Source organism: Alosa alosa, chromosome 13 (genome assembly GCF_017589495.1).
Source record: "Alosa alosa isolate M-15738 ecotype Scorff River chromosome 13, AALO_Geno_1.1, whole genome shotgun sequence".
In the NCBI taxonomy this organism is placed as follows: domain Eukaryota; kingdom Metazoa; phylum Chordata; class Actinopteri; order Clupeiformes; family Clupeidae; genus Alosa; species Alosa alosa.
Window position 1 is genome coordinate 20,781,069 of NC_063201.1, and position 24,454 is coordinate 20,805,522.

Consider the following 24,454-nt stretch of genomic DNA (forward strand, 5'->3'; position numbering starts at 1 on the left):
AATATTTACAGATATCTAGGCTATATTCAGTTATGAAATCATGCATTGACCAATTTAAGCACAGTTCAGTTGTAAGAAAATGTTGTAAATACATGCATGCTTAGCATGTTGTGAAAATAAATCATTAAGAATACATTGACAAACTCTTAACCATGAGCTATATATTCTCTATTTCTAATATTTACAGATATCTGGGCAATGTAAGCACAGCCCAGTTTTAAGAAATGTTTAAAGGCCAAAGTTGGAGACAAATGAAATTTGCTACAATTCATTTCAAAACCGGATTACCCTGGAACTGCTAATTATACATGGGAATGCATTAAAGCTCTGTGTTCGGTAAGGTCTGCTGTTTATTCTGATATATGGTTTGTTATGTGTTGTATGAAGAGTTTTTGAGATATTCCACCAAGGCAAATGGATGTGGAGATGGGCACAGAGAATAATGATTACATTTCTTGAAATGTCTTTAAGTTATTCTCGTGAACCGTTTATCACAGCAACTAGCGGCTAACTAGCACAGTTTAAAAGCTGAGAGAAGGCTCTTCTGTTTGATGAATACCTCTCGAGAAATTCAACAGAGAAGAATAGGTGAATTTGGACGCACTTTGAGTGCCTATTATAGTGTCAAAAAGTAAAGCACTGCGCCATGCTACGGGGAGACTGTTGCTCACTGGTATCATAAGGGTAACTTCAAATCAGCGCGATTTACTCTTCTAGGTTACTGATAACATTACATGATCCCACGAGACACTTTCTTAATTTTTCATTTTTGACTCCATATTTGTGGTATGCTAGCTCTCTCTTACCCACTACAGTGGCTGGTAAGTTGACCAAATTCACCGGCGGGTGCTGACACACAGGGATGGCTTTAATTGAATACAAGAGAGAGTGGACCAGGGGGGTCTAGAGAGAGACCACAGGAGATAGGATAGCAGATGCAGGACAGCAGTGAGCGGGTCTGAGTGCATGAGAGTTAAGAAGAAGGGCGAGGAGAGGATGAGAAAGAGGAAAAGGAAAAATGGAGGCGTGTGCGTAACTCACGGGGAGGCTGGACGGCCGTCCCTGCATCCCAGCATCCTCGGAGGCGCTCTTGCTGGAGGCCAGCGGCTGGTTGGAGGCCGGGGCACTGGACTGGGAGCTGAAGGACTCCTGGGAGAGCTCCTGCTATGAGGAAGAGGAGGAGGAGGAAGATGATGGAGGAGAAAGAGGGGAAGGAGGAAGAGGGGGAGGAGAAGGAGAAGAAAGGGGAGAGAATGTGTCAGGAACTCTGAAAGCACACCACAGTGACAAACACAAATCCAACTCTGTAGAGAAGGAAGAATAACCAGATGAGTAGAAGGGAAAGATAGATATAGATATATATATATATGCATATCTTCCACCAACACACAAACACTAATATTATTTACCTCAAAACATATTAATAATTGATATTAATCAATTGTGCTGTCGACCAACATGCAGATGCTTTGAAAATAAAGGTAGATTCAATGAGAGACATTGGGACTTATTATCAACTTAGCCAACACATACTAAACTGCTCCCACGATTGTCTTTAAACTGCAAAGCAGATAATTAGTATAAACAATACAAACAATACTCCTCCCATATACACACCTATCTCTTGCATGCACATATACATAAAATGCACTAAAACTGATGACTACCTGAGGAGGTGGAGGGGGAAATCGCTGATAAGGTGACTGCTGCTGCTGCTGCTGCTGCTGCTGTTGTTGTTGTTGCTGCTGCTGCTGCTCTGGTGGAGGTTGCCGCTGCTGCGGAGGCTGCTGCTGAGCATTCTGGGAGTAGGGCCCAGACTGCCCATGGCCCGGGGCCTGCTGGGAAGAGGCCGTGGAGGTCTGGGCTGGTGTCTGCTGGGACGAGGGCGGGACAGGGCCCTGCTGGGGAGGGTAGCTGGCCTGGGTCTGTGAGGCAGGCGGAGCCTGGGAGCTCGCCTGTGACTGCGGCTGGCTCGGAGGCTGCTGCTGCTGCGACGGGTACGGGGACTGACTGGCCTGGGGTGGCTGCTGCTGAGCTTGCTGCGCCTGCTGCGCTTGCTGCGCCTGCTGCGCCTGATGCGCCTGCTGAGCTTGTTGTGCCTGCTGAGTCTGCTGGGCGTACGGCGGCTGGGACTGAGGGGGTCCCTGCGAGGGCCCTCCCCCCATGGGGCCCTGGGCGTGGGGAGGCATGTGGGGTTGTGGGTAGGGGGGTCCACCCGGGCCATGCGCTGAGGGCGGCTGGGAAGGGTGCGGCTGCTGGGGGTAGGGGCCCTGAGCGCCCGGCTGCGTGGGAGGGGGCTGGGGGTACGGAGACGGCTGCTGACCCCCGTGGGGATGCTGGCCTTGCTGGCTGTAGTAGGGCTGTTGGCCCTGTCCTCCGTAACCGCCTGGTCCCTGTTGGCCCTGCCCTCCATATCCGCCTGGTCCCTGTTGGCCATAAGTGGCCATCTGCACAGAAGCAACAGGCAGTAGTTAGGACGCAAGAATGGGGAGCCATGCCAAAAGAGCCACTGTGCTAAACTAAAGAAGCACTTGGGTTTTCAGAGATTTCCTGAAGCTGCTAGTGTTGTCACGGTACCAAAATTATGACTTCGGGTATTATCAGAGATTCCCTGAAGCTGCCAGTGTTGTCACGATAAAAACACACTTGTTTCACTTAGGCTGTGAGCCTAGTTTAAAACTGAGGAGATGAATTTGGCACTAATCATGTAGTGTTGTTTTCTATAGCCTATTCATTAACCAGTCGTTCTTTGGTCTCTTTAAAAATGTTGGGATATGCCTGAGAGGTGCTTAGCCAAGTTTGCGTAGCCTACTTGCTTTTGAATGACTTTGAAACAAATTTTACAGATGGGCCTCTGTGTACCTGTTGGCTTGCCTTCACTATCAGCAATGTATCTGAAATCGATCCAGATTTCACTTCGACCTTTTTTTTAATTTTTTTTTTATCCACAAGTCGAAGACTGTCAGCAAAGAACTTCTGTTGACGTTGGCTGCGCACTCACTCACTCAGAGCTGCCTGCTTGACGCGCCCACTTGCCTACATGTGTGGAAGGAGCATGGAGAGTGGGAGCACTCCACACAGACACCGAACGCTATTATTTTAATAAAGTAAGTATCGATTCTAAAAACATCGTTTTTTGCATGAAGGCATCGTGATACCTTTCTAGTATCGGTACACCGTGCAACACTAGAAGCTGCATGGATAAATGATGCAGACCTAGAACAGAGAGGGGCCCTCGTTCTGAATCTGTCTTGGTATAGACTCTAGACATTAGGGAATGAACAAAGAAACAAAACAGCACATTTAAACCAGTGCTTACAGACCTGCTGTCCATACTGCATGCGTCCCTGCATGCCCATGGTGTAGCGCTGAGGCCCTGGTGGGCCGTAGCTCTGTCCAGGGTAGGGTCCTCCCTGCTGGGCGCCCGGAGGGGGGCCCTGGTGGGGCTGCTGGGAGTAGGGGCTGCCTGCGCCATACGGCTGACCCCTCATCTTCATCTGCTCCATGGAGCCTGGTGGCTGTCATAAGGAGGTCAGGTAGCGAAGAGAGGGGGAGAGAGAGGAGCGAGAGAGAGAGAGCGAGAGAGCGAGAGGCAAAGAGGGAGGAGAGAGAAAATTAGAGGGTAGGGAGAGAGGGGGAGAGAGAGAAGACAAGAAACGGTTAAACTTCAACTTGGCTGGACTATTCAAGAAAAATACCAATTTGATTGGCAATATAATTTTTTGAAAGTCAAGCTTCAGTTCAATATGCACTATATAACAAATTAAAAACTGTCTCTAATAGTTGTTTGCTTACACTTCTTTGTTTGCAAGTCTTTGTTTGCAGCACATTCATCGTACTGCTGCTTTTGGAGCATTTTCAAATATTGCTACATGTTTGTGTTGTTGCCTCAGGAGGTAGCAACTGCTCGACGATAGATTTTGCCTAGTACCTTTATTTGCTTTGGTACATCACTTCTGGTAAACACAAATAATCAGTCGTGAGCTACACAATTAATTGCACCCTAGGCGACTTGCTAATTTTATTTGTTCAAATAGTGATTTTGATTAAAAACTTGATTCATCTTTCAGCCCTACAGGTTTGCAAGTGTTTCTCTCCTAAACCACACATAAAGGCTTCTCCCCCATTTGCATGCAATATGTTTTTATCAGAGGTCAGAGGTGTAAAGCCTTCCAGAATATGATCAGTCTGACAGCCAAGATGCTTCGAGGTATCAAGTCACCATTGAACGTTAAAACTAGCACCTTCACATACCCGTTCCAGATTCTAAACTATATGCACAATATGAGTGATGTCCCCTGGCATACAAAATCATCTAATCCTACAACATGTGCATGAAAGCAGCACTTATTTCTTCTCATTTCACTAAGCATTTTTTATTGCATTTTATTTCACTAATCAAGATACGATGCCTCTGCATTTAACAAATCAAAAGGTCTGAAGAACTCAAGGAGCAGGCACATCGAGGGTGTCAACACATTAGAAGTACACGCTGAGAGGCTTGCCATCACATTTCTGGCCAGCGCTGGCTTGATGTGTAGCTTACAAATGCTACAGGTTTGAGGGCAAAGTGCAGACCAGAGACTATTCAAAAAACACAAAATAAAAAGATTAATCAAAATAATCAGGTCACAAGAAAGGTGTCACGGCCATCAGAAACAAACTTTTTTGACGTTGCACACGGAAAACACAATTTCTAAAGTAGGTCAATATCCGAGTACTAGTTTATTTATTTGGTTGCTGTTTCTCACCCGTGTCTGTGCAAGTATGAGCTGCACTCAGCAAAGCTGTAAACACATACAATTGACAAGTTCACAACACAAACTCTCCAACCACAGTCTCCAAACAAATAATGCTTGGTCCCCTCATCAGTCCCGACAGCTTTTGCGAGGTTCCTGTTTTCTGCACTGGTGTGACTTGATTCTGTGCATCCAGACCGGACCCTGGATGCATGCAACCATCCATGGCAGAAACTGCCAATTATTCTGTTAAGCCAGTGTTTGACCAAGTAACATCCTCTATGCAAACTCCACCCACATAATTATTCATTCGCAAAAAAGGACCTGGAAAGGATTGGATGCTAAAAAGGTGGCAAAGGCCCTAAACTGGGCCTTGGTCTTGTTGGAGAAAAGCACACAAAAAAGTTACAGCATGTGTGAAACATTTGTGAAAGATTACAACATTTGTTTGTGAGGCCTGGATATAAGTTCCATCATAGTGGAAAAGAGGCTCTGAGAGGAGCAACCCCAAATGGCAGTTATCCACCTTGGAAAGACAGAAAAGAAAAACAGAAAAGAAAAGGTGGCACAAGACCAAAGGGAGAAAAAAAAAAAAAAAAAAAAAAACACGGCATGTGTTTTTCCCACGCTCATTAACCTGCACGTTACCTTAGACAGCCTTAGTTAAGGAAGTCGACCACGGCTATATATAACTCATCTCAAACAGAGGGCAGTCTGCCGAATATTTAACACATCCCAGCTGCGCTCCCGTTTGAGCCAGGGCCAAGCCAGCTTTTCCTGAGTTTTTTCTGCGCTCTCCCTCTCTTTTTTATTTTTTTTAAAAGGAGGCAATCTTGGCACTGAATGAATGACACCAGCCACAGAGGGAGAGGTCCTACGCCTGGTGGACAACTCTTCAGAGGAAGGAAGGAAAGAGGAAGGCAGAGTGTGTGTGTGTGTGTGAGTGTGAGTGTGTGAGTGAGTGAGTGAGTGAGTGAGTGAGAGGAGGTATGCACCGCCTTGACTGAAGGTAGTAGCCTTCTCTAGCACTCTGCCTTCTGATCCAAATCTTTACACAGGTTTCCGCGGAGAGAAGATAAGCTCTGAAAATTTCCAAGAACGCCAAGTTGCACCCCCTATAGCCTACTTGTCCTTTTCAATTGCATGAAACTGAATTGTTTTTAACCTGGAAGGTGCCATTTTACCTACCAATCATGTACAACGACAATTGCACATCTAGCCATGGACACTAGGACACAATGGCTATGCCAATTACAACACATGCATTATGTTCTTAAACAGGTCTCCCTGATTCCATTTACCTGCTCCAGTAGGACCTATACACTGAAAACACCCTTAGCCATGCAATCGCTGCACAGTCAAAATATAGGTTTAGACACACAGCTATTGCCTGCAAAGGTATGTTTTGCAAATAGGTCTATTTCTTGCTCCTAAATCTCCTCAAGCAATCAACATCAAAGAGAATTTTAGAGGCCTTCATCACACCACCAGAAAAGGCATTAAAGTAGACAGACACCCAAGTCAAAGGCACACGTCGCCTAGCCTACCTCATGAACTCATCTTTTAAAGATGCAGTTTTGAACTGGGTTTTCATTTCAAGAAAGGTTGTTGATATTTGAGCACAGAACCCTAGCATATTACACCTGGCCCTTCTATGCTCCTGAAGCCCTGTGCTGATTGGCTGGGATTGTTGATGCTCCGTCTGAGCCACTGTAGAAGGAACGCAAGAGATGGGACTGCATTACATTTACATTTACTCATTTAGCAGACACTGTTGTCCAAAGTGACTTACATATGTCAGCTACATTACAAGGGATTACATTGTCCCCGGAGCAACTTGGGGTTAAGTGCCTTGCTCAAGGGCACAACAGTGGAAGACGGGAATTGAACCCGCAACTTTCAGGCAACTGCACACTAGCCCAGCTCCTTAACCACTACGCTACCACCGCCATGAACAGCAGTGCATACAAACACCCACGTTTTTAAGGCAAATACTGAATGGGCAGCTAGAGGACAAAAGGCGTAAAGCGCAAACTGCAGCTTTCAAATCAGCATCACAGGACTCGGTCCAGCCCAATAGGCAATCGCTTCCAGTACATCTCTTTCCGGAGGGGAACAGACATTTAACAGGACCATAAAACACAGGCATGCCAGTCCTGTCAAACCTGTGGGCAAACCTGTGGGCAATCAAACTCTCCAACAAGGACTGAAAGATTTGAGGGAAAATATCTAATTGTGATTTTTCTGCTCTCACGTTGCACTTGGATTTATGATACATTTTTGAAATTCAAGCTTCAGTTCAATATTCACAATACAATACATCTACAAATATTATTTCTTGGGCTACTTTTTAATTATACATTCATTGTACAGCTGCCCATAGTGCTTTTAAGACGTTGGTACGTGTTCATTGTGTTGTCACAGGAATTTTCAAAATATTCTTAAATAACCAGAGTTGTGAGAGGCACAATTAATAGCCAGCTTCACTATATACTAAATGTATTCGTTGATTTCAATTTAAAATATATTAATATTTCACCCCAACTCCCACTTCAATGATTTCAGGGTTTCAGAGTCAACATGGCGCAAAAACTCTTAACACTTGAGGGACATTTTCCACCACACTGATCAGCTACTACAAATACAGGAAATCTTTATCTTCTAAATAATAATCTAAATCTTTATCCAAGATATTTACAAAAGGCATAACAGTATCTTAAACAAACCCAATCATCCTGCCACCAGACTGAGTTAGCTCCTGATCAAACTCACACACCACTAGGCACTACTATTGTGGATCCATGCCAATACACAGCCCTACTGGATAGTGACATAACACTATCGAATAGGGCTGTGTATTGGCATGGACCTCCCAATACGATACGCATCACGATACCTGGGTCACGAGTTGATACGATACCTTATTTCACTGCTTGGTTGAATTTCCCATTGTCCTACGTAATTTAGAACGACCATTAACCATATGTTATTTCAGTGTTTCCCACAGAATTGAATTCCATTTGTGGTGGTTGGTTTGCAGAATTAACTTGAATACAACACTTTTTAACAAATTAGCATAGCGTGGTTATGATGCTAACCAGATTTAAGCACAATATAGTACAACCTGGAAAATCATTGTGTGGTGGTCAATGTTGATATTGTGGTGGGACGCCACAAATAAGTCAATGTATGGGAAACACGGTATTTGCACACCTATGTGTAATATATAAGTAGATATATTTTTTTGGCCGTATCACACTTGTATATTAATTCGCCAAACTCGTTGTGAAGTTTAAATGAGCGGTCACGTTGCATCCGAGCTGTAAAATGTAGATGTTCAGAACATAGCAACAATGTAGCATATGACGGAGGTGGCTTTTACCTAGATGGATGACAGCAGGCTAAGTAAAATAGCGATGTTTCAAAGCTAAAGTTCATTAGAATCTTAGAATCTTAGTTCTACACACAAGACAGTTTTAGCGATTAAAACGTTTAATTTGTAACAGGAAATGAACACAACGCAAGTGGCAACAGTGGAATAAGCGGGATAATGGACTCCACGGTGGTCTGTTCACAGAAATTAATGCATTCATTTCTGTGAACAGACCACCCTTACATATGATGCATCACAATATATTGCAATACAATACAATACAATACAATAAATATTGCACTACTTTTTACTGAAAATATAAAATAAAAGCTGGAAACGCAATTTCCTGTGTACCACCTGGGCAGTATAATATGTAGATCACATTATACTGATAATTTAGCAGACAAATACCATAATTTCCCAACTATTAGCCGCGGTTTATACATTGGTTTTGCAAAATTTCTTCAGCTATGAGGTTAATACACAGGGCCAGTTAATATGGTATTAATATGGTTTCGTTTCTTTTAACTTGCATAAGACACTGTCCTGCGGCTTATATAGACAATGCGGATAATATACAGGAAATTACTGTAATAAAAAAATACTGAAATAGTCAGTTGTATAGACATTTTTGCACAGCTTAATGGCTAAAAAATTGATATTTGCCGGCAGTGGCAATACGATATAAATATCAAAAGCAGTCCTACTATCCAGTAGGCAGCTTCTCTTTTCAACACAAAAAGCTAAACGGATAGTACCCAACTTCACTAAAGAGGATTTAAATCATATAAAACTGGAATAATGAAGTAAAATTATTCACAAGCACCACAGGCATGCAGCTGAAAATCCCACAACTGAGTAGTCAGTTCCCGGTATTTTTAAAGTTTATTGGTTATTTTCTTTCTTTTTTTAAAATCAAGGCCTCACTATTGACCAATGCAATCGTGATTATGATTATGATCATAATTATGCAGACTTGGTGTGTGTGTACCATGGGTAGTCGGCTATTTTTAGAACCTTGGCCCCCTGTGCATGGAAAGAGTCCAATCAAGGGTAGAACACACACACACACACACACACACACACACACACACACACCTGATTCTCTGCTCAGTTCTACAGATGGCTGGTTATGTAGGTAATGTTCCATTTTCTCCATATCCAAGAGGGGAGATATGGAGGTCCTCAGATAGACCTTCCTTAGAGACTGGTTTGTTTCCATTGCTACCCGATCACCAGGCCCTAACACACACCTAAATGGAACGCTACGGAAAAACGAAAGTGCCATTTAACATAAAGTTGCAGACAGTGAACAAACACTGGTTTGGTTAAAAAGTAAAAAATCTGGCTCAGCGCTATACTTGACATATCACAGCCAAGAGAATGAGCTATCGAATTAAATGGGCCCAATCAAATTGAATTCTCACTATGATCACTTCAAATGTACGTATTTAATCCCAGCTCTAAATATATGGCCTAAACCATGTGGGAGAAGAACATATCCATCTGTAGTGGGGAAGAGGGATGATGGAAGGAGGGGGAAAGAAAGAATGAATAAAAGAGGCAGAGAGGACAAATGTGTGTGTGTGTGTGTGAGCGAGAAGTCAAATCCCTTTTTTGTTGTTTTCTTTGGAATGCGTGCAGAGAGGCTGGGAGGGGAGGAAGGGGGTGAGAACGAGCCTTCCGTGACATTTGGCAACTTGCACATAATGAAATGAAATAAATAAGGGCAGGCACATGGCTAATCTGCATAAGATAAAGTGAAGGATCTGTTGGCAGGGGAGATGCCGCCGGCATCGGCGTCTGATTGGCCGTGGGGGCGGCTGGGGACGTGGAAGGGGTGGATGTGGGTGGGAGGGAGGTAGTCTGGTAGCGGTGGACCTGATGTGGTGAGCTGCTGCTCTGGACTCATCAGCCAAACAGACACACTGTCCGATTGTGTGCTTGTACATATCCATCTACACCAGCCTCTCTCTATCTCTATCTATCTATAGCCTCTCTCACTAATAGCATACACTGAACAAATGTGTTCCATAGGCCTACACATTTTCACTTACTAACTACAACTACGTAAGAACTCCAAATCCGGTCACCCACCTTCTTACAGTGTACAACTGTCACCTTTCAAAACATCTCCTAGTTGCTACCAATGTTTCCAGGTCACTTGCTTTCCCTATAGAACCACACAGCATTCCTGAATTGAAATATCAGCACTGCAATATTGCCTGTACACACACACACACCTTGTAACTACTAGTATACAACTGTAACAGGCTGATTCTAACACACACACACACACACACACACACACACACACGTGTGCATGCGATCTACCCATCAAACCCAAAACACATCACACTCAAACTCCTGTTAACTGATAAATATGCACAAATAAAATACCATCTTCAGTTTACTATCTAGCGTTAAACTGAAAATTATAAACATATCCATTATCAAGCTGTAGCTGTTATACGGTATTCAGTGAGTTGCGATTTGGAGCACACCAAGTCCAAGGAGAAAGCAGTCTCAGCTCATCTCAGCCAAATCAACGTGACGTGCTCCCTTACGCCCATGGAAGATTGTATGGCTGTACTGTTGTGCAAAACTCAAACAGGTACAGAAGCTATGAACAATGCAAAGGAGCTGGTCAAGCTGCAGTCCTCATTGTCCACAAGCCCTTGACAACTGCAGCTTTAAGAAAATACCAACCAAGACAACACAATAATTGGCAACATTGTTTTCTACACTGATGCTAACTACAAACATTAAATTGTGCCGTTAGGGGCTTAGAACGACTATTGCAGCCTCACAAATATCTAATTGCCAAAATGAACGGGACATTTTTGACTTTGTGCAGCATGTAGTAAGATCCACCTGTAACGCAACACAAACATGTGAGCAGGCTAAATTGGCTGATTTGAGGTCCTGCCTCATCAAGCTTCAGTGTTACTTGTGCATCTATGAGCACAATCTTTTAGCAGACCTATTTGCAAAACCATACAGGTCACAAGTGTCAGTCTTCTTTGCTTTCTATGCAACTCGAAAGGAAACCAGGGTGCCTTGAGAAGATTAAGACAATCACTAGTCTGGAACCTGCAGTGCCTTCAGTGTGTGGTAAAAAGCTTCCAGGCTGGACTGTGAGGACCCTGCTCTTTTTGTTGATTACTAAAGGGTTCTTTTCACACTAGAAAAAGGCTCTGGTTCAGACAGCCCGTCAAGAGCACGAGTGCTAGGGAACCGGTGGAAGAGGAGGGAGCGGTGAGGACAAGCACCCCAAGGACGGGTCTCTTCTGTCAGCCGCCATCTGGCCCTCTGGTGGGCTGGGACCTCACCTTCCCAGAAAACACAATCTTATAGGAGGGCTCTGACATCCAGGACACACACACATACAGCAACCAAGCAGACTAGACACACACTCCTTTGATCTCAATATTAAACACTTAAAGGGTATTCCAACCCAAAGGCCGAAGAATGGTCTTACAGACCAAGAGAGCTGAACTGTTACAACCAAATTCATTTTGAAAATGTGAGTTTCTATGTGAAGGCTCACCAGAGAACTCTGAGATCTCAACAGCTGCTGTTACCTGGGAAAAAAGGTTAGCCTGTGTTGCAACAGGATGCAGATCTTACTTCCACAATCAGAAGGCCAGCTCAATGGAAAACATTTAAGACCAGCATGGAGCACAGAGAAAATTTAACAAGATGCCCTGGGATTTCTGCGGACTCTGAAATTGTAGAGCCTACTGTTTATGGGCCCCAACTCACAAGTGCATAACAGAGTCAATACATAAAACCTGAATAAATCATCATTTCTACAGTATGGTCTGTTCCATGTTGCAGATAACATGCATATGACTAACATCTAAAATTTCACAGACCTCTCTGTAGTCTGTAAACCCATTCAAAGCCACATGTGTGTATAATGTTTACCTGTGTGTGTCGTTTTAACCTTCCATAATGCAATTTATTTAACCTACTTTACAATATAGCCAAAGTCCTTTCTTTTACAATTGAAGTAGGCCTAATATACAAGTAACATACCATCAGATACAATGGATTTTTTGAAAGTTTTAATTTCCAAAAGTTTGTAGTTGTGGCTGAAACACTTATATAAATATTCACAATGTATACCATCTGAAAACCTACAAGATAGCAATTTGAGAATCAAACTAATTGTTTCATGTATTTTCTTTACAACATCCATGACCTAGCTAGAGACAATGCATTAAAAGTGCCGTTACAGTTACAGTGCAATCTGAATTTGCACACAAAACTAAAAGGTAATATAACCTAGAAGTACTATATCAAACACCAACAAGGTAACCACCCTGCCACTCAATTTGTGATCAGGACACACCTGAAGCCACATGTTCTACCAGAAAGCAGCAGTTGTAGGAAAGGCAGATGGGGAAGCACTTACATTTCAACAAACATTTGGGGTGCATGATCCAGAACATGGTACTGGTAGAGTGGGAGCAGGTAATAGACCCAATAGCTGAGCGCTTTAATACACATGTTTACTTTCTTTAAAATGCTGAGTTAGCCTAGTCTCTGAGTCCTTCTAGTGTGTGCAGGCCAACTAAGCTATACCTAACAGATTGTAACTGGGGACCATAGCCCAACAGACAGGCACACATGTGCACACACAAACTCACCTGACTAAACTGGGACTGTTCTCTGCTCTGGACCCAAACATCCCGCCTGTGATACGCAGCATTATGTAAAATACACAGTGTACTTCACTTGTGTGCTTAATTACATGACATATTCTCGCTGAACTCTCTGTTGTCTATGGTGTTTACTTAATTTAATTTCCATTTCTGTTTTGTTGACTAATGCAGATGGCAAGATGTTCTTCCACACAACTTTCTTCCACATCAACCATTTCTGTCGTCTGCACTTCAGTTCAACCAGCTACTAGGATGACTACACATTTCTTGTAACAAGAATCTACATTTCTGGAGCATAACTAAGAGTGGTGTTCATAACATTACTTAAAAGACTGGCGTGAGACTTGCCACATTCACAACTAGCTAGGAGGAAAAAAGCTTTTGAAACTTTCAACTAAATCTGCTACTTAGTCCATAACATTATGTTACTTGATTCATAACATAAAAGTTCTCCATGTTGACACAAACACAAAATATTCTTCTGTATCTGGTCAACCTAGATATGAAAATTACAGCATGACCTGCAAGCACACTGAATTCTCAAAAACACACTTAACACACACACACACACACACACACACACACACACACACACACACACACTTCAAGAAATCAGGCATGATACAAGCAGTGTACCAACTAAGCCACAACAGCCAAAACACATCTGCATGTTTCATACTTTTGTAACGACATACGTTATTTGAAACACTAGGCTAGACTTTGAATGTAGACCTATTTAAGGCTAAGTGTATAAGACAGGAATAAGAAGACGGAATCTAGCCAAAGTGAAAGTTCACTGCAAAACTGAATACTATGAAATCATAATCTGAAGCAGTGCACTGTTGACTTATCAGTTCCCCCACAATCCTTTCTGAAAATGTTACCACCCTTGCAGGTACTCAAATAAGGAACAGCAGCTTGCCCATGTAAATGTCAATTATGGCATACATGTTTGGCTAATTTGTTTCAGCATACCTATTGCACAGGTATGCATCCTTGAAAAGGTATGTGAAATAATCAGCGTGTGTCAAAACATTAGGGCCAAAATGAAGCCTTCTACAGTGTTTGGTATAAAATTACACAATGTTTTCTCTTTCCTTGGGGTCTGCTATTTTTTAGCAATCAGTTGCCATTTAAGCATGTTAGGGGAGACTGACTAATGGACATGAGGTCATAAAATCTATCAGCATCATGAAATGGTAAAAAGAAGGGGGAACGCAGTCACCCTTCATATGTGTCAGGAGTATATAAAGGTACTAATCAGGAATTGTTACTGCGTTACATCATATGCAATTATAAATGGCTAAGAGCACAGGATGGGGAACCAATCAGATCACAGCTAGCATGTCAACCCAAGACCAACTGTCTCCTGGCTTTGACAGAAGGATTTTACCTCCACAATTCAAATCCCAGAGCAAACCAATCTGCACTTACTGAAATCACTTGCCTAATGTTTACAAGCTGTATAACGCTTTGACGCGTGCCAAATGAAGTCGTAGAAACCTGTTATCCGCCGTTTAATAGTTTCTCTTTCTGTACAAATAGGTTGCTACCAGACAAGAAACTGCGACGTCTACACATATTTTGTAGACCTTTCTGGTCAACCATACAAATGTCTCGTGATCGAGACAGTTAGCAAGGAAAGCTAGCAAGCTAAGGTTTTCAGGCCTTGCAAATGAGCACCCAGGTTAGCTTAGAGTTTAAGCACCGTTTTAACCAACACCTTTAAACTTTCCACAAACCATATTTTCATCAGTAAGCTAGTGTTTCAGTTGATAGACACGAAGACAAACATATCCCCAACTGTGTATATGTAGTGAATAACAATTTAATTGTATTTAAGCCGCCTTCGTGAAAAACAAGTTGGCTAAATACGCCTTATCTGACGTTTAATGTCCTTATGGCGACTTTCATTCACTCAAAACTAATCGTTGATATACGTTTAACAAAGCACCAATATTATATGCAACTTCGTCATTGGGAAGGAACGTTATTCATGTGAAATAAATACTGTTAAATGAGGTGGTGTATTAAAAAAAACAGGGAGGCAGCCATTTTAGAGCGTCTTAGATAGACAATGCCTAGGCCATTACGTTATGCACTACATTAGGACCAAACCAACGAAAAATAAGCTCGAGAAAAATGTACTGAAAATTAAAGTTTACCTGGTTTCTACCCAGTGGTTGCCCTGTACTTCCCGGGCTCATGGGTGGCGGGTGATGTGTCCTTTGTTGCCAACCCGGATGGCCCCCACCATACTGGCCGCTACTGCCCAAATCTGTTGGTCCCTTATTACCCCCTTCCTGGTTGTTATAATCGCTTGGTGGGTAGTTTGGGTAGCCCCTCGTTGAGCTTGGGGAGGTTAGAAGTTGGTTGAGAGTTGGGGTGGCAGTGGGCTGCGGATTTCCCATGTTATATCTCGGGTTATTGTATGATGCAGCCATAGCAGATCCTCCCGCTGTCTGTTGCTTGGCTGCCTGCCCCCCTGCCGCCTGAGCTTGAGTGTTTCGCGGGGAGTTCATTGCGTATCCTTGACCGGGATAGGGGGTTCGGTTCGGGAATGGGCTGTAGTTGTTGAACTGGTGATTGGGAAAGCTGTGATCATGAGAGTTGGGCTGATATGGGTCCATCAAGTTGCTCGACAGCGCGGCTGGCCCCGCTGCAGCTGCCATGCCAGGGCTTTGTTGTCCGCCATGTTGATGAAAAGGGGCCCGGCCGTAGTGCGGACTGTAACCATATGAAGGTGGCGGAAAAGCGGATGCGTGATGGTGTACCATCCCGGGATGATTATTCCCGTCGGCTCCCGCGGAATCATTCTGATTATTATTTACCCGAGACGGATTCCCGTTACCGTTCTTCATCTCCGACTCTCCTCCTCCCCCTGCATTTCCCACATCGGCCCCGTCCTGCAGTTCCCCCCGGCCCGGAGATCCACTCTCTAATCCCGCTTCCTTATTTTCCTGCTGCTTCTCTCCCGGTACCGACTCCTCCTTTGGGTCTCGATCCGGTTTTTTCAGTTCGGAGGGCGGGCTGGTGTTGAGAGTGGTAGCGCTGGCGACCTGAGCGGCCATGATACCCCTCTCCCTCTCGGCGAGTCAGTCACAATCAAACGCTAAACATTGAATGTAAATACAATAGTTTACCACAATTTATCCGTGTCCTGACTCATTCCCACCCCGTGCACCGGACTGAATCCGGCTTCCACTCAGGTTCCGTGTTGAGAGCACTTGGTCACGTAATTTCAAATCCCAGAAATGAATTTACCGACAAATTTGTGGGGGGTTCTATTACAGAACTAGACTACAGCCGAGGAATGGATCAGATCAGCACGAGGCTCAGCGAGATACAGCCATTTTACTGAGGTACATTGACACACGTAAAACACGGACTGGATTTTCGTTAGACGACGGAACGGACTTAGTGGGGGGACTTGACATTGCGTAACAATAACGTGTGAAATTGCTGCTTTCATTGGTGTATTACAGTAATATATTATAATATGAATGTAGTAGTGTATGGAAATCAAAATAGTTGTGTCATAGAGCTGAGAATAAACTGTATTTTTCAGTTCAGATGAGGGAGCAGTTTTTGACCAAAATTAGCAGCACACTTCAAAGGGATGTGTCTAACTAGGCTATTGATTTGTTTATTTTTGTCTAAGATGGTAGACTTAATTTCAACATGTCACAAATGAAATAGTAGCCTATTTTCTTTTTTAATGGGACAATGTTATACTTGTGGTGTAGGCCTATTCAACATTAAGATGTATTTGCTTTTTCTTTGTGGCCCAATTAAATAGCAGTATTGTGGAATACATCACAATGCCTATGTGCCTTGAAATAAGTGTTGGTTTGGAGGCTGCCAGCAGCAGTAAGATTGTAGTGTGAGAGGGAAAGCATGGTAGGCTAGGCTACAGCAGCCTGAGAGGTATGGGAGAGTGAGAGAGTGAAAGAAAAGGGAGGGCTAGTGGGCTGAGCCAGTACAAGCAGGAAGTGAAACGAAAAAAAAATAGAGGGGAGAGAGGAAAATCAGATAAACCAGCGAACTGCTACACAGTAGAATACATTATTCTTGCCCAAACAACCCACTTTAACCCGGTCTGATGGCTGAAAATCCACAAATGCCCAAAGCAGGCTGGTGTATGAAATATACATATGGAGATTTGAAAGCATATGAGAGGGTGACTGAATTATTTTACAACTGAAGAATAAGGCACCTTCAGTGGCCCCCCTCCCTCTGGCTCTGTCTCTCCCCACCCCCTCTCGCACTCCCTCTCACTCTCTCCCTCTCCCTCTCTGACTCTCTCAGGCAGCAGCCTCGCTGGTTTCAAAAGCAGCACAACTCTGGTTTCTGAGTGTGGGGGATGGGCGTGCAGGCAGCGCAGCAGCCTTAATGCAATGCAGAGCCGCCAGCTCTGAGCACAGTTCTACGCTGGGCAGCCTAGACCTCACTCTGTTCACTCTAGAGATTCCTGTATAACATTAAACACTTATAGTTTAGGGTTTATTTAAAGGCTGGACTCAAGTGTTTTTGGTTACTGTTAGCCATTGTATTTTGTGCATGAGGGTTTTTTATTTAGTCAAATCCTTTTCAGCAGAGCCATTTTATACTTACCGCAAAGCTCTTCAATCTGCCATTGTTTTAGATTAACTGTATGAGGAAACTGTCTGTATTTACACAATTGGAACTTTACATGTGCCACTATTAAACATATTGTACATTTCAAATGGGGGAAAAGCTGTCATTTGACACAATCATTTAGGTATGTTTCAGCATTTCTTGTTAAAAGGATGACTTATATGGGGAAGTATAGAGTGTAGCTTGACCTGGGAATCAGATGAGCAATGGGAAAGGAACATGTAAAAATGTGAATAATAGCTATTTTCTCAGGAGACATTGTGGAGTTATTTTCTTCTGACAGACCACACGATGAGTCAGTCAATTTCACCTCCTAATTTGACAGTATTTCTCAAAAGATGCATTCCAGGAATAATCTTTCAACCCAGGGCTATAATAGATATAATTTCTAAGAAGTCACATCAGAACAGCATAGTCCACCTTCTTACTTTGCAGACTTAAGTCTGATCTGACCAAAAGAGAATGCATTACATTACATCCATTGCCTTAATAACATTCTCATTTTAATATAAATCATCATTTAATATAAATGATCATCAAATCATCATTTAATATAAATCATGTAAGTACAGTATGTTATTTAGAATTGCTTGTGTACTATGATGTGCACATCAGGAAAGGTTAAGTTGCATGTTATTCAGGATCAGTGAAAGATGAATGCCGTGCACAATCTGCACATATAATAATCTGACATGGGGAAGTGGTTTGCACTTTTTAACTATATTTTTATATGGTCATTTGCTGTGTTGCCGTGAAGAAGTTAGTGTAGGTCAGGCAAACCAAAACATGATCTCAATTCCATCCCATAACTGCCTTCAGGGAAGTTTTACAAGAAAATGTAAACTTTCAATATAAAATCAGCTTTAGTGTTTTTTAGTATTCCAAAATACCCACTGTTCAGGCCAGAGAGCTCAGTAACTCAAAAGCTGTCTCAAAAGTGTGTGTGTGTGTGTGTGTGTGTGTGTGTGTGTGTGTGTGTGTGTGTGTGCGTGCGTGCGTGAGAGAGAGAGAGAGAGAGAGGAGGTGAGAGAGAGAGAGAGATGTGAGCCCCCTTACTCATAGTGCAAAACACAGAAAGCCATTTCAAAGTTTCTTCTCTTCCACGTGTATACAGACACACCCCCATCATAAGGTTCAATGTGCCAAAAGGGCCATACACACACACAGACATACACACACAAACACACACACACACACACATGCACTCAAGAAACACAAGAGACATCCTAAGGAAGTGGCGCTCTGGAGTCACACCCTTAAATACATCCATTCAATCCCTCTCTCCCAGACACACCCCCACATGGGAATGCAGAGAGTAATGAGCCCAGACGCGACGCAGGGATACTGGGCCTCCAGCAGTGGGGTTGCTGGGCAGCTGGGACACATGCGTGGCCCACGCTCCGGAGTGTGATGAGGAAGGAAGTACCACTCTGGGAAACTATTCTCACAGCAGGAGAATGCCTATTCTCATGTACACATGCACTCTCTCTCTCTCTCTCTCTCTCTCACACACACACACACACACACACACACACACACACTCATGTATGCACATGCATGCTCTTAAAAACATGCACATGTGGGAGCCCCAACACTGCGATCACACTCTAATGCCTCCTGACAAAGAAATGCATACTCACGAAGAACTTTATTAAAAGGAAATACTAAGTCCACTTTGGAATGTCCGCTTGTTCGCTCTTTCCCTATCTCCCTTTCTCTCAGTGACTTTAGAAAGGGGGGGGGGGGGTCATCCATCACAGTATAGTGTGCTGAAACACAAAGACTATGATCAGCCATTTATTTTGATGAACAGAGAACAGAGCACCATTACTGTTTTGAATATATACAGCAAAAGACAATTATTTACCTTTCTGTAAGGAAGGTATTAGCCTTTAGATATTAAGAAACTAATGATGTGCAGTACAAATGTGAGGCTTGGTAGACATCTGTTGCAGGATATATGGGCAGAGAAGACCCTTGAAAGAAAGAGTTGAGAGGATCGAACGGTCGCTCCTCCTCTCAGGGGATCTATAAGGCCTTGAAAAGTCCTTGAGTTTAAGTATATGATCCGCCCTACAACAAAAATATGGAGTAAAATAGAGGAAAGAATATGAGGGGGGAAGAATTGTGCTACTTCAACTGTGATCAGAGAGGGAGGATGAGGGAGAAACTGCAAAGCTGTGTGCAAGGGTAGGGAGGGAGCTGCACACAAGGCCTCTTATGCAGAAGCAGATTTAACATTGCATGCTCTGCTCTGCTCTGCCTGCCAGACTTCTGTTTTTACCCGAAGGAGAGACCTAATCTCTGGACTGGATCAAAAGAGCTCAGGGGAGTGGATCAGGCATCATACATTACACGTGGAATTAAATAAGTAAAACCACTGAATTATTTTGTTTTGTTGGGTGCCTAAGGATGAAAGAATTGAAGGCTAATTAACCCGCAATGTATGTGTAGCGTTTCACCATCATACCCCGGAAATTCTTCCTACAATGTTCAAGAAAGCGACTAAAATGATCTATCCACATCATCCATATTATTAAGCAAATGTGTCTTGTGATGTGACAAAGAATACAAGAGAACAAAAGACTGTAAACATGACACAACATCCACTAACAATAATTAATATTGTATCTTAAACAGCTAATAATACACTTAAATAGACTACACAATGAATGAGTATATAACATTGTATACAACAACTGAAAAATAACAAATGCAGTAACACGTCAATTGATTATTCATTCCACATAAGTTTTAAATGTAGCCTACTGTTCCACATTTAAGCATAAGGCCTATCTATGGAAAATGTGTTATCTGTAGGCCTAGCATATTCTACCTTAGTTAGGCTACCTATGTTTGGCTGTGTTTAAACGAACATTAAACATAACCTTTTTTGTAATTGAATTGCTTTCATTTCGTCTACAATATTACTAATATAAAGACATTTAAAAATAATTTAATATTTGGACATTATAAATCCAGTGTTCTAGTTGATCCATTTCTTGTTTTGGATATACTGTGGCCAGTGCGCTAAGAGGCGAAGCACACATACTCAACGTTACAGATCCTTCCACAGTTCACATAAGTGTGTGAAGGTGATTAGTTCCTCAAATCAACCATACATTCTACAAACTAGTGCTGAAATCGTGTGACAATGTTTATATATACTTAAATAGATTTTTACATTATTCTGTTTTGGAGACGACATGAAAACGTCTCTGAACTGGAAAATCTTGTGCACTATATTGCATAGCTGTCATCTCTCCCTCACACGTACAATGCATTCCTGTGTTGCTCCGCGTGTGAGAGGGCCGTTGCTGTTCCTGCCAACTCCCTGCTATGATGTACAACTGTGATTGGGATGAGGAGGTGTTCTCAAAGTTTCATTTGAGAAGCACTATCTGTAAAATATTTCCCTTAGAGACCTACCATAGACTTCTTTAACAATCCGTCGAATGTAAATATTTGAACATGTGTTTTAGTGCATATAAACACATAACACGACTACACAAAGATGGCATTTAATCGTGATAAAACTGAATAGCCTACGCTACCCCCTACCCACCCACCCCCTTCACAAGACATAGATAGTCGAGGCAGCTTCATTTGTATGTCTGTTATTTGTAGCCGAATCATAAGATAATTGACATAGCCCAGCATAAGACAGGCTTTCACACGAACTAGCCTATCCATCTTCACCCGATTGGATACATTGTAATCGAATTCTCAACTCCCCAAACATTAATGAGCTGATGATGTGTAGGCCTATACACAATTAGCCTATTTGTGTCAACCCTGAGAAATGGACCAGCAAAACATCCGTGGAAATCTTCATGCCTGTAGGGGGAGTCCACGTCTCACTTAAAGCACGTCTGCCCACTTGCCATGACTTCCTAAGTTCTCTTTCGTTAGGGCCTAGTGGAAATGCCTGTAGGATAAAGTTATAATGAATTGCTTTGGATGAGTCTTTTGATTTATGTGTAATCAGAAACTATCTCTAGAAGCAAGGGTCATTTGTGTTATGTGTTGATTATGGACTCATAATGACAATCAGTGGAACCATATTGATCTTTCTAATTAATTTAGGCCTATTACAAATGCTGGTTGGAAACAAACAAGTGAATTTGTTCCGTAATGTTTCAGCCATCATATGTAAAATCCTCTGTAGCCAACACAATTTCCTTGCAGAATGTTGTGCATTTATGGATTTCATCCCATGTCTGATTTTGGCTAGTGTAAAGGTAGTTCAATAGTGCCCTCCACTGGACTTTTTTTTTTCAGCCCGAGAAATTGTTAAGAGGCAAGTGCAGGGAAGGTTGCTGATATTTTCGGGCTCAACAGCCAAATTATACCCCATGGCCAGTAACATTTTCTTTATTTTCTATTTATATAGCTGGACTGTCCACAAATAGCAGTTTTTGAACTTGCATGGGATGTCAACTGACCATATGAATTTGACAAAAAATGATCAAGGGTTGTACCTTTATTAAAATAACGAGCCATGCAGTTAGAAGTAAACCCTTATTGTTTATTGATATGATATATTGATAGGAGAATACCTAACAAGAATAAATCAATAAACCCTATATCTTGGAAAGATACATCTTGTAAATGAATCAGGTCTACCAGAAATCATGTCAACATACCTGTAGAAAATACATTGTGCATAGAGATTAAATGGAATATGGTGTCTTGAGTGAATGTGCATTTGATACTCTTTGAAGGCATTAACAATGGGCAGGTGTGTTAGTGTTAACTGCTGAATACAGTATGTGTGACATTGCATGCAAGAAGTGTGCCAGTAGTTTGCAAGTGGTAGATGGAGAGCGGAAATATATTCATGTGTAAATGTTTAAGATATTTGACCTTTATCTATGTCTCCAGCTTGCACTCTTCATGAACATGCTCATGGATTTATTTATTTATTTATATATTTATTTTTTATTTTGATCAGAGAACAATTTTCAAGGATTTTATAGCAAATACGCCACACTTGAATTTTGAACGAACAATTAGTAATGAGAAGCTATGTTATAACCCATGTCAGATATGTGTTGATTGGCTATTTTCATCATTAACAACACTATGCAAACAGTAGAAAGTTACACTTTCAACAAAAACATGAAGGAAAACAGTTATGCACAAAAGCAACTGCTGATCATGGGTCATCTCTCCAAAACACTATAAACTGGCCATCATGTGCCAAAATGCTAGAATATTGCACATTACATCTTGGGTAGGTGTGAGTGTGGGGGAAGAGAGAGAGACTGACACACAGAGAGAGAGAGAGAGAGAGAGAGAGAGAGAGAGAGAGAGAGAGAGAGAGAGAGAGAGAGAGAGAGAGAGAGGGGAAGGAAAGATAAAAACAGTGTACGGTGGTGAGATGAAGGGAAAGTGGTGTGATGGTAAATGGGGGCTATCACTCTGCCCTTTCTTATGGAAATGGTAATGAAGTGACAGAGAGAAGCCGAGACAATGGCCACACATGCAGGTGGATTGTCGTAGCGCAAACAGTTTCCTGTGAGACCCATTTAGCTCCCTGGATTTTACTGACTCACAAACCACCTTAGTGCCCCCTACAAAGACCAGCACGGTCAAAGAGAGCACTCTCCCACAGACGACCGTCCCAGACGCTCAAGTCCAGCCAAGTTCAGTGGGTGAACCACGAGACTCACTAGTGTTGCATTGCAGCTTTGATTCACACTCCCACTCAATGAGTGATTTACAAAATACAGATGGTATTTGTTGTAAAACCATGATAAATAAACACTCCAAAGAAGATAACATAACTCAGTTTAAAACTGTTGAAATAAATAAAAAAATTAAGGTGATAATTATGTTTATCTATTAGGTAAGGTATGCACTTGGAATAACAATGGTTGGACAAGGTTGTTGCAGAGAAGTTGTTGCTGTAGACAACAGAGTAAACAAGAGTACAGATGGTCACAGTATCCCTCCTTGAGCCAATTACTTGAAATAAGTTTGCAGCCATCTGAGGATGGAGGAAGAACTTATTCCTTTCCCCTTTAAAATCCCATTTAAGTGCAACATGTCTTGTGAGGGTGGACCCTGTCTCCTTTACATTTCATTTTAATTAATTTGCACAAGGGTGGTCTGGTCACACCAGCTGAGAATCTCAAAAATCAATGTGTGACCCTTCTTGATGGAATAACCTTTTGCAGTATTTCCATGAAACAGCATGAGGAGGTCCTTGTGAGGATGTGCTGCTGTGTGTCGTTGTTTGTGGGGCTGAGGTGTCCTAGAGAGAGGCATGTTTGGTTGTTCAGCTGGGAGCTGGGAACCGGCCCTATAACTCAGCCTTTTCACACCCAGGTGAGTGCTGACCTCATCCACATAAATCCACCCAAAATCCCAGAGGAACAGAAACCCTACCTCTGAGTCCAGTAAAACCAAACTCTTAGAAATAAGGGGAATCTTCCTCATAGGGCACTGATACAATACCAGATTTGAATGGTTCTGGATCAATAAACTGCAACACACATTCAAGATGAGGGAAAAGAAATAAGTTTAATAACTAAAAATCAACAAAAGTACAGCCTTTTGATTTTAACATATTTTATTGCAATTTTAAATAAATTTAAAGCAATTTGACCATAGCGTGATATCTGTTAGTAGCTATGGTTTCTTTAAACACTAGAAAGCCAATACAAAAAGGACACATCAATGTTTCCTTAAATAAGCCAACATTTCGTCTTCGTCTCTTTGAAGATGTTAAAGACCCTCAAAGAGGACACTTTGCATCTCACCTAAAGCTGAAACAACCTTAAAAGGAAAGTTAAAAGTTCCTGGATTTAAAATAGAAGTGTGATGTGAGAGAACGAAGTACTTCCAATGAGCCTCAAATACACATTTGTGAGAGAACTGGAAGACAGCAATTATCTACAAGGAGAGTGTGCATGTGTGTAGGTGTAAGTGTGTCTCTGTCTGTCTGTGTGTGTGTGTGTGTGTGTGTGTGTGTGTGTGTCTGTGTCTTTTTTTATCAATTTTATTGATATTACCTGAAATACACAATT

The 24,454-nt window shown here is 42.3% G+C and overlaps 1 protein-coding gene across 3 annotated transcripts in view; it reads right to left on the reverse strand.

Annotated features, from left to right (window-relative positions):
- Window positions 1-16,162, reverse strand: part of arid1aa (AT rich interactive domain 1Aa (SWI-like)) — a 37,022-nt gene extending 20,860 nt beyond the window's left edge. For all 3 annotated transcript variants that reach the window (XM_048260282.1, XM_048260283.1, XM_048260281.1), the window contains exons 1-4: window positions 14,948-16,162; window positions 3,324-3,518; window positions 1,668-2,447; window positions 1,042-1,161 (exon numbers count right to left, since the gene is read on the reverse strand). In XM_048260282.1, the coding sequence (XP_048116239.1) occupies window positions 1,042-1,161; window positions 1,668-2,447; window positions 3,324-3,518; window positions 14,948-15,853 (2,001 nt within the window). In that variant the 5' untranslated portion in view covers window positions 15,854-16,162. The remainder of the gene's footprint in view (window positions 1-1,041; window positions 1,162-1,667; window positions 2,448-3,323; window positions 3,519-14,947) is intronic.
- Between the last annotated feature and the right edge of the window lie 8,292 nt (window positions 16,163-24,454).